A 20,619-nucleotide genomic window follows, 5' to 3' on the forward strand; every position below is an offset into this window, starting at 1 on the left:
ATGATGCGCTGAATGCACCATTTACCACGGCAGAGATGAAAAGGGCAATAGGTAAGGCTGGGTTACCTTCACCTGGGAAAGATGAGGTGTGCTATGTTATGTTGTCCCATCTTAGTGATGAGGCACTGGATAAGGCTTGGGTGTTGAACAACACAGTGTGGGAGGAGGGGAAACTACCAGGCAGTTGGAAGGAGGCAGTAGTGGTACTAATCCGGAAGCCAGGGAAGGACCCAACGATGCCAACAAGCTATTGGCAAATAGCTTTAATATCACATGTATGTAATATTATGGAATGTATAATTACAGAGAGGCTCTTGCTTCCTGGAGAGCAGGGGGCTAGTATCGCCACATCAGAGTGGGTTCAGGAAGGGAAGGGGAACTATGGACCCAGTGCTCTGCTTAGAATTATTATTATTTTTTAATTTATTGAAACTTTATTTAACTAGGCAAGTCATTTAAGAACAAATTCTTATTTACAATGACGGCCTACCCCGGCCAAACCTGGACAATGCTGGGCCAATTGTGCGCCACCCTATGGGACTCCAAATCACGGCCGGATATGATTCAGCCTGGATTCAAACCAGGGACTGTAGCAACACCTCTTGCACTGAAATGCAGTGCCTTAGACCGCTGCGCCACTCGGAAGCAGAGGTCAGGAAGGCTCAGGTGAACAAGGAGACTGTTGTAGCTGTCTTTTTTATGTGGAGAAGGCGTATGATATGATGTGGAAGGAGGGATTGTTAATCAAGCTTGATATCAGGGGGTTGGAGGAAGAACGTACAACTGGATAAAGGATTTCCTGTCTGGAAGGTCTATCCAGGTGAGGGTGGGAAAGTCACTATCAGGCAGCTACTTGGTGGATAACGATACACCACCGGGGAGCGTGATTAGTCCTCGGTTGTTCGCAATCATGATCAATGATGTTTACTCTGAGGTACAGCCAGATATTGGTAAGTCATTATTTGCATGGGGCCTTATGGAAGAGGGGAAGAAATGTGCTATACATAGTCAGGAAGGTACAGGAAGCAATTGATGAGGTAGAGTGGTGGGCATTAATGTGGGGATTTAGGTTCTCTGTATAGAAAACTCAAGACAGTGTTCTTTACCAGGAGGAAGGTGGGAGATGAGGTATGCTTGAGGTTATATGGGAGAAACTTGGAGAGGGTGGGGACCTTCAGGTTCCTAGCGGTATACTTTGACACTAGACTGACAGGGGCAGAACACATTGAGAGAGTGGCGGGAAAGTGTAAGAAGGTGCTAAATGTGATGCGCTCTCTGACGGGGAAGGAGTGGGGGGCTGGGCGTTCCTCATTGAGGACCATGTATGTTGCATTGATCAGATCTGTAATAGACTATGGCAGTATAGCATATGGTTTGGTAGCCTGGACATCATTGAAAAGGCTAGATGTCATACAGGGGAAAGGACATGAAGTGGGGCGGTTCGGACGTCCCCAGTGGCTGCAGTACAGGTGGAGATGGGGGATATACCATTGGAGATTAGGAGACAGCAGCTGGCAATGAATTATTAGGTCAACCTACAGGGACATGGGGTGTCTCATCCTGCAAAAAGGATTTTACAGGCATGCTGGGAACATGAGCGAAGACAGAACACGAGCTTTGGGTGGGTGGGTAATATCCAGGCCAAGGAGATGGTACTGTATGGAAGGGAATTCAGTCCAACGGTAGCTATTTTTGTAAATCCACTGTGGCTACTCCTGCCTCCAGTAGTTGATCTAGAAGTGTTGGAGAGACTACAGAAAGATAGGGAGGGTGTTGCTCCATCTGATTTGTTTAAGAGACGTCTGGATACTGTGTATTAGGATTTTGTGGCCATTTACACAGATGGTTCAAAAGATCCAAGGACAGGACGTACTGGGTCAGCATTTGTAGTGCAGGAATGTGGGGTGGAAGTCAGAAAACGTATTACAGATCCTCTGGCTGTATATACGGCGGAGCTGATGGCCATACCGTTGGCCTTGCAGTGGGTGGAGGAAGTCAAGCCAGACAGAGTAGTTATTTGCTCTGATTCATGTGCAGTGTTAATAAGTCTCCAGTCCTTTAGGTCACGTAGTAGACAAGATCTGTTTTATGAGGTGCTACAAACCCATGGCAGGATTAGACAGATACAATGTACTTGGGTCCCAGCCCATGTGGGGGTGGAGGGGAACGAGGTAGTTGATGTACTGGCTAAACAAGCACTTAGAAGTGGGAATGTTAATGTTGTAGTTTCAATGAGCAAGGCAGAGGAAAAAAGTATGCTATGGACAGTGATGGTGCAGAGATGGCAGGAGCAGTGGAATAAAGATACTAAGGGCAGGCATTTATTTCAAGTACAGAGGAAAGTCGGGAGGGGACAGAAGAGAGGAGGCTATTTTTACAAGATTAAGGGTGGGACACAGCCAGTTGAATAAGTCCTTAAATGTGATAGGGAAGCATCCAACTGGAAAGTGTGTTATCTATTTTAAGAGCAACGGGGCTGGCAGGTAGGATTTAGTTTCTCCCTATCGCTGGCCCACACTCCAGTACAGTAGGTGGCGGTAATGCACCATAACGTTGGATGCCAACCGCCGATACAAATTGAAAGAAGAAAAAACATGGCGGACAGCCACTAGCTCAATCCACAAACATTTCAAAGCAAGGTAAACAGACTCTAATATATTGTTTACACGCTATCCTCTTTTTAACAAACACATGTTTTAGCTGGTATTTATTGATGCAGGCCAACGACAGATAGCTAACATAAAGTATTCCCGTTAGCATGCTGTGTTGACGGAGCTAGCTATCTGTTGTTCGAGCATGCCCATGTTATTAGCTTGGAGGTAGGTACCTCTTATCCTCACTCTTAAATACATATATTTGCTGGCTGAATTTCTTGCTACCGTGATGATTTGCTTGGCTTTTGCCACTGGGGAGTCCCATGTGTTGGCTTTGTGTTTTGAATGGAACCATTTATCTTATCCTAGCTAGGCTAATTTAAAAATCGGTATTTTAGTCATATTAAACGGACAAATGATGGTAGCCAATTTTCCTTATAGATAATACAGCATTGACGTGGGTCATTATCAATAATAGTGGTAGTAGAAGCGAGCTGGTCTGTCCTACCTAGTAGTTAATGACGCTATTTTTTTTCTGGGAAGGAAAAAGGAAGGAGCTGGTCGACATCCCCTTGACGCAATGAAAAAGGCGCACTTCTATTGAGAGAACCAACTGAATACACGTTTGAAGACTTATGATCTTTTAAGGTTTTTAATTGCATATTATGATTATTGTTTTTTGTCTCATTCTCCATTTCTATAGCCTAGTATTACATATTTGAAACCGTTATAGCCTAGTATTGCATCTTTTAAACCGTTATTTATGACCACTTGTCAGTCCAATGTAAACTTAGCTAATGGTAGCTAGCATGCACACTTACAGTAACCGAGTTTATGCTTAATTTAGAAGTCTATTTGATTGCCTGCTGAAATGATGTAGCTAGCTACTTTGCTAGCTTGATACACTTACTGATGCAGTGCTGCTGGTGTGTATGAATAGTCAGCAATCTGTTATTCTAAACCAATTAAGGAGAAAACTGAAAGGCTGCATATATCTTGAAATGGTTGATGTGTTTAGTGTGGCTACTTGGTAAATATGCATTAATTAGTCAATTTGCCTTTATCTGCTATTAATTTCAATGTCCTGGCTGCATGCATTTTATAAACAGAGGATTTGTGAGTAGCTATGACTGCTGTGTTTTGATGCTAAACAAATCTAGTCTACTTTGAGGACCAATATAATTTCAGCCACTTGTTTGTTTGTCTGACCTAATGACCTGTGTGTCGTAGCCAACTGGTAGTTAACCTAGGCTCAGGGTTAGGGGCCAAAGCCTCTCAAGTCAAGGAAAGCCAGCCAGACATCCCCTGCCTGGTCACCGTTGTAAATAAGATTTTGTTCTTAACTGTTAGTTAAATAAAATAAAATTCATTCAAGGTGTACTGTGTCATAAAAAACACTGACTTTAGATTATTTTTAAGATCCAAAACAGATGGTGACCACTTGAAATGAATACCCTATATTGGCTATAATGTTACCCATTCTGTTTTTCCAGTCTGGGTCCTCTTGTTTTGTCAATACCCCAACAGGGGTGAGTTTTCTGATTCTCCCAGAGCTGCTGTGTCAACAGTGATCCCTGAGTGTGTTTGGGTGGGTGACTGAGGTCTGCTGACAGCTGGGGCCACCTCTTTGTTGTACCCTGTCATCTGCCTCCAACGCCAACCCCCTGCCTGGCCGACAGAAGGGGAGAGCGTTAAGCGCGAATCTGTGGGGAAGTCAACCTGAGCATCCACAAATGAAGTTAGTCATTTCCAAATGAAACACGGTCTATATGTTGGAGTTCATGTTTTTTGAAACGTATAAGTAAGAAATTGTATGAATTTTGACCATTACAGGAGGCCAAGTGACAAAGATATTTCAGTCAATTGTATTTCATGGCTTTTCAAAAGGGGGGGGCATGGCCTAAGGTTGGAAGGTATCCAGAGTTTTATACTGTCAGTGTTTCCCTTATATGCATTCAGCAGCGAGTCAAAACTGCTGCTAAATCGTGGCCGCCACTGCAAAAAAAAAATACGTTTATTACATGCATGAGCTGAAATAAAAGATCCCAGAAATGGTCCATATGCACAAAAAGCTTATTTCTCTAAAATGTTATGGACAAATTTGTTAATATCCCTGTTAGTCAGAATTTGTCCTTTGCCAAGATAATCCATCCATCCACCTGACAGGTGTGGCATATCAAGAAGCTTGCAGTACGTCCAACCGGCCTCAACCACAGGCCACATGTATTGTGTCGTGTGGGTGAGCGGTTTGCTGATGTCAACGTTGTGAACAGAGTGCCCCATGGTAGTGGTGGGGTTATGGTATGGGCAGACATAAGCTACGGACAACAAACACAATTGCATTTTATCAATGGCAATTTGAATACACAGAGACACTGATGAGATTGTGAGGGCCATCGTTGTGCCATTCATCCGTCACCATCCTCTCATGTTTCAGCATAATGCCTGGCCCCAGGTTGCAAGGATCTGTACACAATCCCTGGAAGCTGAAAATGTCCCAGTTCTTCCATGGCCTGCATACTCACAGGACATGTCATCCATTGAGCATGTTTGGGATGCTCTGGAACGTGTATGACAGTGTGTTCCAGTTCCCCGCCAATATCCAGAAACTTTGCACAGCCATTGAAGAGGAGTGGGACAACATTGCACAGGCCACAATCAACAGCTTTATCAACTCTATGTGAAGGCGATGTGTCGCGCTGCACACCAGATACTGACAGGTTCTGACCCACGCCACTACTTCTTTTTTTTTTAAGTATCTGTGACCAACGGATGCATATCTGTATTCCCCGTTATGTGAAATTCATAATTGGGGCCCAATGAATTTATTTAAATTGACTGATTTGCTTTACTGTAACTCAGTAAAATCTTTGAAATGGTTGCATGTTGCAACCATTTACCCCATTACCCCACCACCACCACCTTGTGGCACTCTGTTCACAACATTGACATCTGCAAACCGCTTGCCCACACAACGCCATACACGCTTGTCTGCCATCTGCTCGGTACAGTTGAATCTGGGATTCATCCATAAAGAGCACACTTCTCTGTTGTGCCAGTGGCCATCGGAGGTGAGCATTTGCCTTCTGAGGTCGGTTACGACGCCGAACTGCAGTCAGGTCAAGACCCTGGTGAGGACAACAAGCATGCAGACGAGCTTCCCTGAGACGGTTTCTGACAGTTTGTGCAGAAATTCTTTCTTTCACCAGCTGTCCAGGTGGCTAGTTTCAGACGATTCCACAGGTGAAGAAGTCGTGGGCTAGCGTGGTTACACGTGGTCTGTGATTTGTGAGGCCAGTTGGACGTACTGCCAAATTCTCTAAAACAAGTTTGGAGGCAGCTTATGGTAGAGAAATTAACATTAAATTCTCTGGCAACAGCTCTGGTGGACATTCCTGCAGTCAGCATTCCAATTGCACACTCCCTCAACTTGAGACATCTGTGGCATTGTGTTGTGTGACAAAACTGCACATTTTGGAATGGCCTTCTATTGCCCCCAGCACAAGGTGCACCTGTGTAATGATCATACTGTTTAATCAGCTTCTTGATATGCCACCCCTGTCAGGTGGATGGATTACTTTAGCAAAGTAGAATTGCTCACTAACAGGGAAGTAAAACTTGTGGACAGAATTTGAGAGAAAAGCTTTTTGTGCGTATGGGTAATTTCTGGGATCTTTTATTTCAGCTCATCTTTTATTTCAACACGTTACATGTTGCATTTATATTTTTGTTCAGTATACATGTCATTTCTCAAAATCAATATCTATCTTACATATTGTTTTATGTCCTCCGGATTTGAGAAGAAAGATAAGTTCAACAGTGAGCCTGTCAGTTTGCCTTAGTTCTCACACAGCATCCACCCTAGCTGACGCGATGCTATTTTCAAGATTTTTTTAGCACATTTCTTCTCTGGCCATTTGTTGATTTAGTTACCCTAATCTTGGTCATCCTACAGGAGTAAAAACTCCAACAACCTTTTAATGGATTATGATAGAGACGTGGTTTGGACCATTGGCTTTCTTAGGGGAGTATACACAAGTAACATACCCATTGGTCAAAAGATTAACCTTTTATTGGACACCATAGACTATAACATCCATAACTGTAATTTTTGCTTCATTTCTCCAACATGCCAATATTTAGAAGTCAGTTATTTCGGGGTTATACACTTCCCCTAAGGGGTACTATAGACATACACATCAAAACTTTCATTTCTATTTTGTTTGTCCATTCTGTTAGAAATTAAATTTATATTTTTGCGTGCAAATGTAATGTCCATAATGCTGGAATCACCCTTAAAAGGCTAACCAGGCTAGCACTAGTATAGGCTACACCAGACTGGCTTCTTGAACACAATAATGTACAAGAAAGGTCCAAATCACACCTAACATGAAGAGGGAAGTATCAAATGGTTTGTGTTTGCTTCAATGTTTTTTCCCCTCTCGTTTCCCTTTAGAGTGGACTATTGTGTCTTGAACTTAGTCAGTATTACTGGAGCATGAAGAAGCCAGTGCCACAAAAAGGTAATGTCATGTTAAGAAATGGAATGCAATTGTCCATTTGAAAAGCATAATCTACATCTTCAAAGGATGCTGCTCAAGAAGGGTCCTCTATTAAGCCTACTTTAATGTGTGTATAGACGTCTCAGATGCTGATGTGATACTTTGGCCTTGCACATCTCATTGACTGTTTTTTCTAGTTATGAATAGATAGTTTCATTGAATGGTGTCGGCTAGCCTTTGAGGTTAAGTGTGTCTCTGAAATGTTGTGCCCTGCTCTCTCCTCTAGCTATTGAGTGGAAAGATGGCAGGCGGATCAAGCATGCCCGAAGTGGTCGTCCCTCCCGGGTCCCATCGCAGTACCAAGGAGGTACATTACCACACACACCAACTTTCTCAGATGAATCACTGCTGAATGAAAACAACATTCTGAATCAAACACATTCATATTCAGTTATAACCAGGGGTTGGAACCAAAATTATTTTCCAATTGTTTCGTTCTGAACAGCACCACCATTTTTTTCGTTTTCATTCCACTGTTCCGACCAGCAAAATAAAGTTCTGAACTGGTTCGAATCCCCAAAAAATACTGCTTTATATTGTTATTTTCTGTTCCTTTTTTAACCTGTTAAATCTTTTTATTTTTTTTACATTTAGCTCATTAAATTAATGCGACTGAAATTTTGCGGGGTGGGGAGAGAGCAAGAGAGGGTTGAGGAGGAGGCTTGAAGCGCTGGGCATCTTATGACATGCATTATCTGGGTCCCCAGAATTATTTTTTATTTATTTATTTCACCTTTATTTAACCAGGTAAGCAAGTTGAGAACAAGTTCTCATTTACAATTGCGACCTGGCCAAGATAAAGCAAAGCACTTCGACAACATACAAAAACACAGAGTTACACATGGAGTAAAACAACATACAATCAATGATGCAGTAGAAAAAAAATAAGACTATATACAATTTGAGCAAATGATGTGAGATAAGGGAGGTAAAGGCAAAAAAGGCCATGGTGGCAAAGTAAATAAAGTATAGCAAGTAAAACACTGGAATGGTAGATTTGTACTTTGAAGAAAGTTCAAAGTTAAAATATAAATAATATGCTGCAAAGGAGCAAAATAAATAAAATAAATAAATACAGTAGGGGAAGAGGTAGTAGTTTGGGCTAAATTATAGATGGGCTATGTACAGGTGCAGTGATCTGGGAGCTGCTCTGATAGCTGGTGCTTAAAGCTAGTGAGGGAGATAAGTGTTTCCAGTTTCAGAGATTTTTGTAGTTCGTTCCAGTCATTGGCAGCAGAGAACTGGAAGGAGAGACGACCAAAGGAGGAGTTGGCTTTAGGGGTAACCAGAGAGATATACCTGCTGGAGCGCGTGCTACAGGTGGGTGCTGCTATGGTGACCAGTGAGCGGAGATAAGGGGGGACTTTACCTAGCAGGGTCTTGTAGATGACCTGGAGCCAATGTGTTTGGCGACGATTATGAAGCGAAGGCCAGCCAACGAGAGCGTACAGGTCGCAGTGGTGGGTAGTATATGGGGCTTTGGTGACAAAATGGATGGCACTGTGATAGACTGCATCCAGCTTGTTGAGTAGGGTATTGGAGGCTATTTTGTAAATGACATCGCCGAAGTCGAGGATTGGTAGGATGGTCAGTTTTACGAGGGTATGTTTGGCAGCATGAGTGGAGGATGCTTTGTTGCGAAATAGGAAGCCAATTCTAGATTTAACTTTGGATTGGAGATGATTGATGTGAGTCTGGAAGGAGAGTTTACAATCTAACCAGACACCTAGGTATTTGTAGTTGTCCACAAATTCTAAGTTAGAACCGTCCAGAGAAGTGATGCTGGACAGGCGGGCAGGTGCAGGCAGCGATCGGTTGAAGAGCATGCATTTAGTTTTACTTGTGTTTAGGAGCAGTTGGAGACCACGGAAGGAGAGTTGAATGGCATTGAAGCTCGTCTGGAGGGTTGTTAACACAGTGTCCAAAGAAGGGCCAGAAGTATACAGAATGGTGTCGTCTGCGTAGAGGTGGATCAGAGATTTACCAGCAGCAAGAGCAACATCATTGATGTATACAGAGAAAAGAGTTGGCCCAAGAATTGAACCCTGTGGTACCCCCATAGAGACTGCCAGAGGTCCGGACAGCAGGCCCTCCGATTTGACACACTGAACTCTGTCAGAGAAGTAGTTGGTGAACCAGGCGACGCAATCGTTTGAGAAACCAAGGCTACTGAGTCTGCCGATGAGGATGTGGTGATTAACAGAGTCAAAAGCTTTGGCCAGGTCAATGAATACGGCAGCACAGTATTGTTTCTTATCGATGGCGGTTACGATGTCGTTTAGGACCTTGAGCGTGGCTGAGGTGCACCCATGACCAGCTCTGAAACCAGATTGCATAGCGGAGAGTGTGCGGTGGGATTCGAAATGGTCGGTAATCTGTTTGTTGACTTGGCTTTCGAAGACCTTAGAAAGGCAGGGTAGGATGGATATAGGTCTGTAGCAATTTGGGTCAAGAGTGTCACCTCCTTTGAAGAGGGGGATGACAGCAGCTACTTTCCAATCTAATGGTATCTCATACGACACGAGAGGTTGAACAGGCTAGTAATAGGGGTTGCAATAATTTCGGCAGATAATTTTAGAAAGAAAGGGTCCAGATTGTCAAGCACAGCTGATTTGTAGGGGTCCAGATTTTGCAGCTTTTTCAGAACATCAGCTGAATGGATTTGGGAGAAGGAGAAATGCGGGAGGCTTGGGCGAGTAGCTGTGGGGGGTGCAGTGCTGTTGAATGCAGTAGGGGTAGTTAGGTGGAAAGCATGGCCAGCCGTACAAAAGTGCTTATTGAAATTCTCAATTATAGTGGGCGTATCGGTGGTGACAGAGTTTCCTATCCTCAGTGCAGTGGGCAGTTGGGAGGAGGTGTTCTTATTCTCCATGGACTTTACAATGTCCCAGAACTTTTTAGAGTTTGAGTTGCAGGAAGCAAATTTCTGTTTGAAAAAGCTAGCCTTGGCGTTTCTAACTGCCTGTGAGTATTGGTTTCTAACTTCCCTGAAAAGTTGCATATCGCGGGGGCAGTTCGATGCTAATGCAGAACGCCACAGGATATTTTTGTGTTGGTTAAGGGCAGTCAGGTCTGGGGAGAACCAAGGGCTATATCTGTTCCTGGTTCTAAATTTCTTGAAAGGGGCATGCTTATTTAAGATGGTGAGGAAGGCATTTAAAAAAAATAACCAGGCATCCTCTACTGACGGGATGAGGTCAATATCCTTCCAGGATACAAGGCCAGGTCGATTAGAAAGACTTGCTCGTTGAAATGTTTCAGGGAGCGTTTGACAGTGATGAGTGGAGGTCGTTTGACCGCTGACCCATTACGGGTGCAGGCAATGAGGCAGTGATCGCTGAGATCTTGGTTGAAAACAGCAGTGGTGTATATTGAGGGCATGTTGGTTTGGATGATATCTATGAGGGTGCCAGTGTTTGCGGCTTTGGGGTTGTACCTGGTGGGTTCATTAATAATTTGTGTGAGATTGAGGGCATCAAGCTTGGATTGTAGGATGGCTGGGGTGTTAAGCATGTCCCAGTTTAGGTCACCTAGTAGCACGAGCTCTGAAGATAGATGGGGGGCAGTCAGTTCACATATGGTGTCCAGAGCACAGCTAGGGGCCGAGGGGGGTCTATAGCAGGCGGCAACGGTGAGAGACTTGTTTTTGGAGAGGTGGATTTTTAAAAGTAGAAGTTCAAATTGTTTGGGTACAGACCTGGATAGCAGGACAGAACTCTGCAGGCTATCTCTGCAGTAGATTGCAGCACCGCCCCCTTTGGTCGTTCTATCTTGTCTGAAAACGTTGTAGTTAGGGATAAAGATTTCAGAGTTTTTGGTGGACTTCCTAAGCCAAGATTCAGAATCAGCTAGGACATCCGGGTTGGCAGAGTGTGCTAAAGCAGTGAATAAAACAAACTTAGGGAGGAGGCTTCTAATGTTAACATGCATGAAACCAAGGTTATTACGGTTACAGAAGTCATCAAAAGAGAGCGCCTGGGGAGTAGGAGTGGAGCCAGGCACTGCAGGGCCTGGATTCACCGCTACATCACCAGAGGAGCAGAGAAGAATAAGTATGAGGGTACAGCTAAAAGCTATAAGAATTGGTTGTCTGTGACGTCCACAATAGAGAGAAAAAGGAGCAGGTTTCTGGGGGTGATAAAATAGCTTCAAGGTATAATGTACAGACAAAGGTATGGTGGGATGTGAGTACAGAGGAGGTAAACCTAGGCATTTAGTGATGATGAGAGAGATATTGTCTCTAGAAACATCATTGAAACCAGAAGATGTCATAGTATGTGTGGGTGGAGGAACTGAGAGGTTGGATAAGGTATAATGAGCAGGGCTAGAGGCTCTACAGAGAAATAAGCCAATAAACACTAACCAGAACAGCAATGGACATTGCATATTGACATTAAGGAGAGGCATGCTTAGCCGAGTGATCAAAGGGTCCAGTGAGATTCAGACAGCTAGCCGGGCCATAGGTAGCAAGCTGGTGGAAGATATGGAGGGAGGTCTGTTTTTAGCCACGTGCGTTTCCGTCTGTGGGTTAGTGGGTTTCCGTGTGGAAGGGGGGACCTGTCCAAGTTGGCAAAATAGTTAGTTATAGTGGCCCAAGAAAAATGTCCGATAGACCTATTCAGATCGCAGCCGATAAGACAGCTAACGATTAGCCGGCCGCAGATGGGCGATCAGGTTACGTGGCGACGGAGGGGCCAGTTGGATAACTCCCTCGGGCAGATAACGTCGGTGGTCCAGTCGTGAAGACCCGATGGGGCTCCGCATCGGCAGTAAAAAGGGTCAGGATAGGTGATTGTAGCCCAGGAGACACTTCAGCTGGCTAGCTCAGGAAAAGCCCACGAGTGGCTGACGGAGCTCTTCAGCTGGCTAGCTCCGTAATAATGTGTGTTAATTCCGTGACCGACGTTGCCAATAGTCACTCAGGTAGCAGCTAGTTAGCTGCAAGATCCAGGTGTAAATGTCCAGAGCCTGCGGTAGAAATCGGGGAAAGGAGAGAGAATAGGTCCGGTATGCTCTGGTCTGAGTCGCGCTGTACAAAAACTGGCGATAGCTTTTCGAGCTAATGGATAGCTGAGGACAGCTAACCGTGGCTAGCTGAACTCCAACGTTAGCCAGTGAAAATGGCTAACCTCTGGCTAGCTTCTGTTGTGGAATTCAGATGAGGTAAATAATACTTAATTTTTTTAAATTGGTGAGGCGGGTTGCAGGAGAGTGCTTTGAGGTTGAGTTTTTAGAAGAAAAAAATGTAAAAAGATAAGTGAAGAAAAATATGTAAATATATATATACACGGGACACGACAAGAGGAGGATAGGGGACGTCTGAACTGCTACGCCATCTTGGATCAAAAAAAATTATACTTAGGAGGAGCGGCTTCTATAGAGGAACTTTGAATGTCCTTTGACCTATATAGCTAAAAAGCTTGAGCTAGATGGTTAACAAGCTTGTGTGCGCAAAGCGGCACCAGAATTAAAAACATGTCTTACCTTTTTTGTAGTTAATAAATCTAACGCGAAACGTGATAACTAGGCCTATAGTATCCTTATCTAGCATTGGAAAAAGTTAATCTGTTCTTCTCTTGCTAATTAAAAATCTATCTCCCTATCATCTGAATCACGCTTGTAATGTCAGTACAGTAGCCTATGCTTCGGAGGGGCAGGTAGGCTACTCACACACAGGCAAAGATTTTCAGCTTGCAAGCAGATACTGGAATATGTTTTTGAGTGACTGAGTGAGGGCTTTACTTAGATTGTTTTGAAATATTGGTTCTGTTCCGGAACAGTACGGATCACTTTCTAACCCGTTTCTGTTCCTTGAATGTCATTGTTTTCGGTTCTGTTCCCTGAACCGGTTCCAACTCCTGGTTATAACACTGTTCTAAAGGCGTCAGCATGCTTCAGTTCGGGCTGGCGGCTAGCCGAAGTCAGCTAGGCGAACCGAACAAGTGTGCTAAGCATTTTACCTTAAAATACCTTTGCTTGAAAAATGAGAAGAAAGCGGCTGTTTGTACTGTTTGTCCATTTTGAGACGCTGTAGCCAGTATACACTTCCTCAAAAAAAGTCAGAATTAGTCTAAGTTAACTCAAGAAATCTGTAATTAATTTCAATGTTTTTGCAGAGGTGATCTTAGTCACGCAATTTTACATCTAACTAAGATATTTGGTTCAGTATTTCTCAATGAAAAAGTGTGCATGAAAATGAGTCGTCTCTCGTTGAATGACAGCAAAGACTACTGAAGAATCCCTACTGTTCACCAACGAAGGGGTGTAGACTTTGGCTACCGACTTCGGCTTGCTTCAAGAAAAAAATGTGCCCCCGAACAAAAAAACCTTACTGAAGTTCAAAACGAACAAACACGTCCCAAAATGTTGTCATAATATATGCACGAACTCTTCCGAAACGGTTTCGGCTGGGAAGGATGGGGACACCTTAACACTAGCCCATACCATAACACTGAACCCCAAAACCCCACCCATTCACACAAAAACAGAACGGTAGACAACATGAAGCAGCCATTGTGCTTTTTCTGTTCCACAGGGCACTTCAGTTGGGACAAATACCTGAAGGAAACAGGTGCTAGTGCTGCACCTGCCCACTGCTTCAGACAGGTAAGCCCCCCCCTAATCAGACTACAGTATATCCTCCTCACCAAAATCTCATGTCAGGGCATGCTACTACCCTATGTGAAACTTCTGCTCCTGAAATTATTTTAAGCCATTCCAAACCAGGGCATTTACAGAGTTTGTAAGAATTATGACCAACAAGCAATATGAGATATAAGTTAACCCTGGCAGCCAAAGTCTCACCAGTGACAATGAGCAGCATCTATATGTAGCTCAGGAAGACCAACATCTTAACCAATGTTCCCTCTAAGCTGCTTGACCCACAAATAGCTAATTTATCAGCAATGGGGGAGTGATCCTACAAGAGCAAAAAACCTGTATATTTCTAGTCTTCTTTGAAAAGTGGGTCAGTGTTGTATTTTGAGACGGGCTTGAATATGCAAAGAAGCTAATGGGTGGCCTGCGTTTTTGTCTGGTTCTCTGTATGGTAATAATAATTAATTAATGTTATTTTGTAAAGTGGTTTCTTCCATCATGCAACACAATGTTCAGTCACCTATTTGGTGTTTAGGCTACAAACCATTATTTGGTGACTTGAGCTTTTGGACGGGTACAAAATCTGTCCTCCTGGTCTGAAGGACAAGTTGCTAAAAGGTTAATGTCAAGTCCTATGACTGTAGGATATATATAATATAAGAAATCAATAGCTATTTCCATGTTGCTCCATTGGTTTTGTTTGTAGGCCTTTTTGATAGGTCTATATTATGCCCTAATAGCCTGCTTGGCCACTGACTAAAACTGTAATTAAAGCGGGTACAGCCAGTGTTCACAGTAAACGTGTGCAAGTTGCACAGAATGCTCACAACATTCACATTTCCACTCACAAGACCTGAAATTTGCTAAGTGGCGGGATTTTTTTTAGGGAACCATTAGGCTAAGAAGAAATTCCCTCTTGGGTCGAGGGGTGACACTGATTTCAAGTTGCGTGCAGGGCTACCTCATCACCACAGCGTGAGTTCAACTCACCTTCGATACTTAGTCTTGCTTGATGCTGTCTTCCTATCTCAGCATGTTGAATCTGTCCAGTATCATTGCATGCCTCTGACATTCCCCTACCTCTCCAGGGTGCAACTCCTCCAGTGAATGAGTTCAAGGCGGGCATGAAGCTGGAGGCGCAGGACCCTCGGAATACAACGTCAACCTGTATTGCTACAGTGGTGGGCCTGACGGGATCGCGTCTGCGTCTGCGCCTTGACGGCTCCGACAATAAGAACGACTTCTGGCGCCTGGTGGACTCGTCTGAAATCCAGCCTATCGGCAACTGCGAGAAGAACACGGGCATGCTGCAGCCGCCATTGGGTGAGGCGGAGAGAAAAACACATTTTCACACAGTCTCACATACACACACACACAGTCAGACACTCGATACTACATACCCATTATGGATATGATGCACCCTATTTTTTAAAATCTTGGATCTTTAAATTGTTTGCTATCACACAGTGCTACTTATCTTCCTCAGTTAGGTTTACACCAGACTGATATATACTGGGGTCTATTTATTAGTGCACACTGTAGCAAAATGTTTTGCAATGGAAAATATTTTTGTAAATAAACGAGAGTTTCTTATTGGACAAATTAATGTAAGTCCCTCCCTGTTTTGGCCCATTTGCATCCATTTGGTTTCTAGGCTGTATTTATTTTTCAGGCTGTATCACAAACGGCCGTGATTGAGAGTCCCATAGGGCGGCGCACAATTGGCCCAGCGTCGTCCGGGTTTGGCCGTTGTAGGCCGTCATTGTAAATAAGAATTTGTTCTTAACTGACATGCCTAGTTAAAAAGGTTAAAAAAAAAACTGAGTCTGTATTTCTCCCACAGGCTTCCGTCTGAACGCATCCTCCTGGCCCATGTTCCTTCTAAAAACACTCAATGGAGCCGAAATGGCCCCAGCACGCATCTTTCACAAGGTACCTGTCACAAAGCAGCACACGCTCTCCATATTGACCTGTTTATAAGGCATACCTGTACACATATACACACTCCCTTTCCCAGCATATACACCTATGTAGCTAAACTTTCCATTGATGGCCATTTGTATTTATGGCTGCAGATAACCTGATTAAAGTTAACGGTAGAATTAACACAATAACTGGCTTATGGAAGCACTTCTCTAAGTGAGAGGTATATTATATATTTCTTGTATGGCTTCCAGGGCGAACCCCCCACCAAAACAAATCACCATTCGGCACTAACTAATTTTTATTCAAGCATTTGGAACAACACAAATAAATAATCATACCTTTTAAAACTATATAAATCTAAAAATATATACAAAAATAAGACTCATAAATATCAAAAAGAAGTAACAAAGACAAATGGAAACAAATGTGTGTTGATTTGGCACTCGAGCATCAATACATTACCCATCCCCCAACACTGTCAACCAAGAGTCAAGACTTAACCAGTTCACCTTGGTGGTGTGCAGACTGGTTTTATATTATTCTTAACGATTTCGCATAAACCAGAAAAAAATGCAACAATATGTCTGTGAAACTATATATTCACAGTATAATGAATGAATTGTGGTTTAATTGGTAGCATTTCGTAGTGTGACTGATTTGACTAATTACATTATTACTGTACAAAGTTAGAGGTGCGCTATTTGATAGATTCCCCCGCTCCCCCTACCTCGGGCTTCCAGTGGGGAGACCTGAGGTCAACCTACCCCCGCCTCTCTCCCCATCTCATACTTCTGAGCGGGAGACCTTCCCAGGCAGTAGCCTGCCTAGCTAACAAACTAGAATCAGGGCGCCCACACCGACAAGGTTAATTGACACACAGTCCCACACGGTGACATGTATTCTTGGCCATCGTGCCATGGCTGTGTCAGAGTCGATTGTAAGTTAAACTTGTGTATTCCTTTATGGGTAGTGTGATGCCCAAGATACATTTTACTTGCTGGCATTAGCGGCCGTTAGAATCTGTTTCTTTTTCCTTTGTATTTTTGTCGGAATTAAACAGGATATAATGATGACTACATGAAATATGTCCTGCATGTAATGGACATTAAGAACTGGTCTTGCGATTTTATATATATATATCGATTTTATATATATGCGATTTTATATATATATATTTTAATTCCATAGGGTTCACATACTTTTTCTTGCCACTGTATATGTGTATGTATGTATGTGTGTATATATATATATATATATATAAAATACAGTGGCAAGAAAAAGTATGTGAACCCTATGGAATTCAAATTTTAACAGATCTTCATCTAAGTCACAACAATATAGACAAACACAGTGTGCTTAAACTAACACACAAATTATTGTATTTTTGTTGTTTATGTTGAATACATAATTTAACCTCTCTAGGGGAGGTGGGACGAAATCGTCCCACACTATTCAACAGCCAGTGAGAAATCAGAGCGCCAAATTTAAAACCACAAAATGTCATAATTCAAAGTTCTCAAACATAGGACTATTTTACACCATTTTATAGATACACTTCTCCTGAATCGAACCACGTTGTCCGATTTCCAAAAGGCTTTACAGCGAAAGCAAAACATTAGATTATGTTAGTGTAACCGATGTGAAATGGCTAGTTAGTTAGCGGTGGTGCGCGCTAATAGCGTTTCAATCAGTGACGTCACTCGCTCTGAGACCTGAAGTGGTTGTTCCCCTTGCGTTGCAAGAGCCGCGGCTTTTGTGGCGTGATGGGTAACGATGCTTCGTGGGTGTCAGTTGTTGATGTGTGCAAGGGTCCCTGGTTCGAGCCCAGGTTGGGGCGAAGAGAGGGACGGAACCTACACTGTTACATTGGTGCCGTGACCCGGATCATTGGTTGCTGCGGAAAAGGAGGAGGTCAAAAGGGGGGTGAGTGTAACCGATGTGAAATGGCTAGTTAGTTAGCGGTGGTGCGCGCTAATAGCATTTCAATCAGTGACGTCACTCGCTCTGAGACCTGAAGGGGTTGTTACCCTTGCGTTGCAAGGGCCGCGGCTTTTGTTGCGCGATGGGTAACGATGCTTCGTGGGTGTCAGTTGTTGATGTGTGCAAGGGTCCCTGGTTCGAGCCCAGGTTGGGGCGAAGAGAGGGACGGAACCTACACTGTTACATTAGGAGAGTACATAGACACAAATAATCACACAGCCATTTTCTAAGCAAGCATATATGTCACATAAACCCAAACCACAGCTAAATGCAGCACTAACCTTTGATGATCTTCATCAGATGACACTCCTAGGACATTGTGTTATACAATACATGCATGTTTTGTTCAATCAAATTCATATTTATATCAAAAACCAGCTTTTTACATTAGCATGTGATGTTCAGAACTAGCATACCCACCCAAAACTTCCGGTGAATTTACTAAATTACTCATGATAAACGTTGACAAAATACATAACAATTATTTTAAGAATTATAGATACAGAACTCCTTTATGCAATCGCTATGTCCGATTTTTAAAATAGCTTTTCGGCGAAAGCACATTTTGCAATATTCTGAGTACATGGCTCGGCCATCACGGCTAGCTATTTTGACATCCGCCAACTTCGGGGTCACCTAAACTCAGAATTACTATTAGAAAAATTGGATTACCTTTGCTGTTCTTCGTCAGAATGCACTCCCAGGACTTCTACATCAACAACAAATGTAGTTTTGGTTCCAAATAATCCATAGTTATATCCAAATACCTCCGTTTTGTTCGTGCGTTCAGGTCACTATCCGAAGGGTATTTCGTGACAAAAAAAATTCTAAATATTCCATTACCGTACTTAGAAGCATGTCAAACGCTGTTTAAAATCAATTTTTATGCTATTTTTCTTGTAAAATAGCGATAATATTCCAACCGTGCAACGTTGTATTCATTTGAAGAGTGAAAGAAAAAAATGGAGAAGTCTCGTGAACGCGCATCTCCAGTCTCACTGTCCCCAGGCTGACCACTTACAAACTCTGCTCTTATACTTTGCCCAGAGACAGCAGACACCCCATTCCACTTTCTGGCGGCTTTAGAGAGCCAATGGAAGCCTTAGAAAGTGTCACGTTACAGCACAGATGCTGTAATGTAGATAGAGATGCAACAGAAGGACAACAAATTGTCAGACAGGGCACTTCCTGTATGGAATGTTCTCAGGTTTTGGCCTGCCATACGAGTTCTGTTATACTCACAGACACCATTCAAACAGTTTTAGAAACGTTAGAGTGTTTTCTATCCAAATCTACTAATTATATGCATATTCTAGTTTCTGGGCAGGAGTAGTAACCAGATTAAATCGGTATGTTTTTTATCCGGCTGTGAAAATGCTGCCCCCTATCCCAAAGAAGTTAAACATTCACAGTGGAGGTTTTAAAAAGTATGTGAACCCCTAGGCTAATGACTTCTCCAAATGGTAATTGGAGTCAGGAGTCAACGAACCTGGAGTCGAATCAATGAGACGAGATTGGAGATTTTGGTTAGAGCTACCCTGACCCATAAAAACACTCACAAAATTTGAGTTTGTTATTCATAAGAAGCATTGCCTGATGTGAACCGTGCCTCGAACAAAAGAGATGTCAGAAGACCTAAGATTAAGAATTGTTGCCTTGCATAAACCTGGAAAGGGTTACAAAAGTATCTCTAAAAGTCAGTCCACGGTAAGACAAATGGTCTATAATTTGAGAAATTTCAGCACTGTTGCTACTCTCTCTAGGAGTGGCCGTCCTGCAAAGATGACTGCAAGACCACAGCGCAGAATGCTCAATGAGGTTAAGAAGAATACAAGAGTGTCAGCTAAAGACTTACAGAAATCTCTGGAAGATGCTATCATCTCTATTGACGAGTCTACAATACATAAAACACTAAACAAGAATGGTGTTCATTGGAGGACACCATGGAAGAAGCCACTGCTGCCCAAAAAAAGAAACATCTGAAGTTCGCAAAAGAGCACCTGGATGTTGCAAAATATTCTGTGGACAGATGAAACTAAAGTTGTTGTTTGGAAGGAACACGCAACACTGTGTGTGGAGGAAAAAAGGCACAGCACACCAACATCAAAACCTCATCCCAACTGTAAACAATGGTGGAGGGAGCATGATGGTTTGGGGCTGCTTTGCAGCCTCAGGGCCTGGACAGCTTGCTATCATCGATGGAAAAATGAATTCCCAAGTTTATCAAGACATTTTGCAGGATAATGTAAGGCTATCTGTCCACCAATTGAAGCGCAACAGGACAACAACCCAAAGACAGAAGTAAATCAACAACAGAATGGCTTGAACAGAAGAAAATATGCCTTCTGCAGGTCAGTCTGACCTCAACCAGATTGAGATGCTGTGGCATAACCTCGAGAGCGGTTCACACCAGACAACCCAAGAATATTGCTAAACTGAAAAAGTTTTGTAAAGAGGAATGGTCCAAAATTCCTCCTGACTGTGCAAGTCTGATCCACAACTACAGAAAACATTTGGTTGAGGTTATTGCTGCCAAAGGAGGGTCAACCTGTTATTACATCCAAGGGTTCACATACTTTTTCCAACCTGCACTGTGAGTGTTTACACAGTGTGTTCAATAAAGACATGAACAATTATAATTGTTTGTGTTATTAGTTTAAGCAGACTGTGTTTGTCTATTGTTGTGACCTAGATGAAGATCAGATACCAATTTATGCAGAAATCCAGGTAATTATAAAGGGTTCACATACAATTGTATCCATTAAACTGAGCAGGCTGGGCTGACATGCTTATAGCCTTGCTAGGACTTTCTAAATGTGAGCATGCATTTATAAGATTGTGCTGTTATTATTTCTATTATCTATTATTGCAACTTTTTTTCTGACTGTTTTCCCTGTGTTATTGGTTAGTTCTCTTAAAAAGCACCCTCATAGATATTTATGTTATCATGGGACTACCCT

General features: G+C 42.9%; 1 protein-coding gene across 6 annotated transcripts in view; it reads left to right on the forward strand.

The window, feature by feature from the left end:
- The first annotated feature begins 2,558 nt into the window (after positions 1–2,558).
- LOC115175193 (polycomb protein SCMH1) overlaps positions 2,559–20,619 on the forward strand; it is a 49,701-nt gene continuing 31,640 nt past the window's right edge. For 2 of the 6 annotated variants that reach the window (XM_029734444.1, XM_029734468.1), the window contains exons 1-8: positions 2,559–2,639; positions 3,138–3,242; positions 4,088–4,332; positions 7,051–7,117; positions 7,383–7,463; positions 13,692–13,762; positions 14,842–15,076; positions 15,597–15,685. In XM_029734444.1, coding sequence (XP_029590304.1) covers positions 7,093–7,117; positions 7,383–7,463; positions 13,692–13,762; positions 14,842–15,076; positions 15,597–15,685 — 501 coding nt within the window. In that variant the 5' untranslated portion in view covers positions 2,559–2,639; positions 3,138–3,242; positions 4,088–4,332; positions 7,051–7,092. The remainder of the gene's footprint in view (positions 2,640–3,137; positions 3,243–4,087; positions 4,333–7,050; positions 7,118–7,382; positions 7,464–13,691; positions 13,763–14,841; positions 15,077–15,596; positions 15,686–20,619) is intronic. The other 4 variants (XM_029734456.1, XM_029734453.1, XM_029734463.1 and 1 more) reach the window with 4 other exon arrangements.

The sequence above is a fragment of the Salmo trutta genome, chromosome 3 (genome assembly GCF_901001165.1).
Source record: "Salmo trutta chromosome 3, fSalTru1.1, whole genome shotgun sequence".
Classification (NCBI taxonomy): Eukaryota; Metazoa; Chordata; class Actinopteri; order Salmoniformes; family Salmonidae; genus Salmo; species Salmo trutta.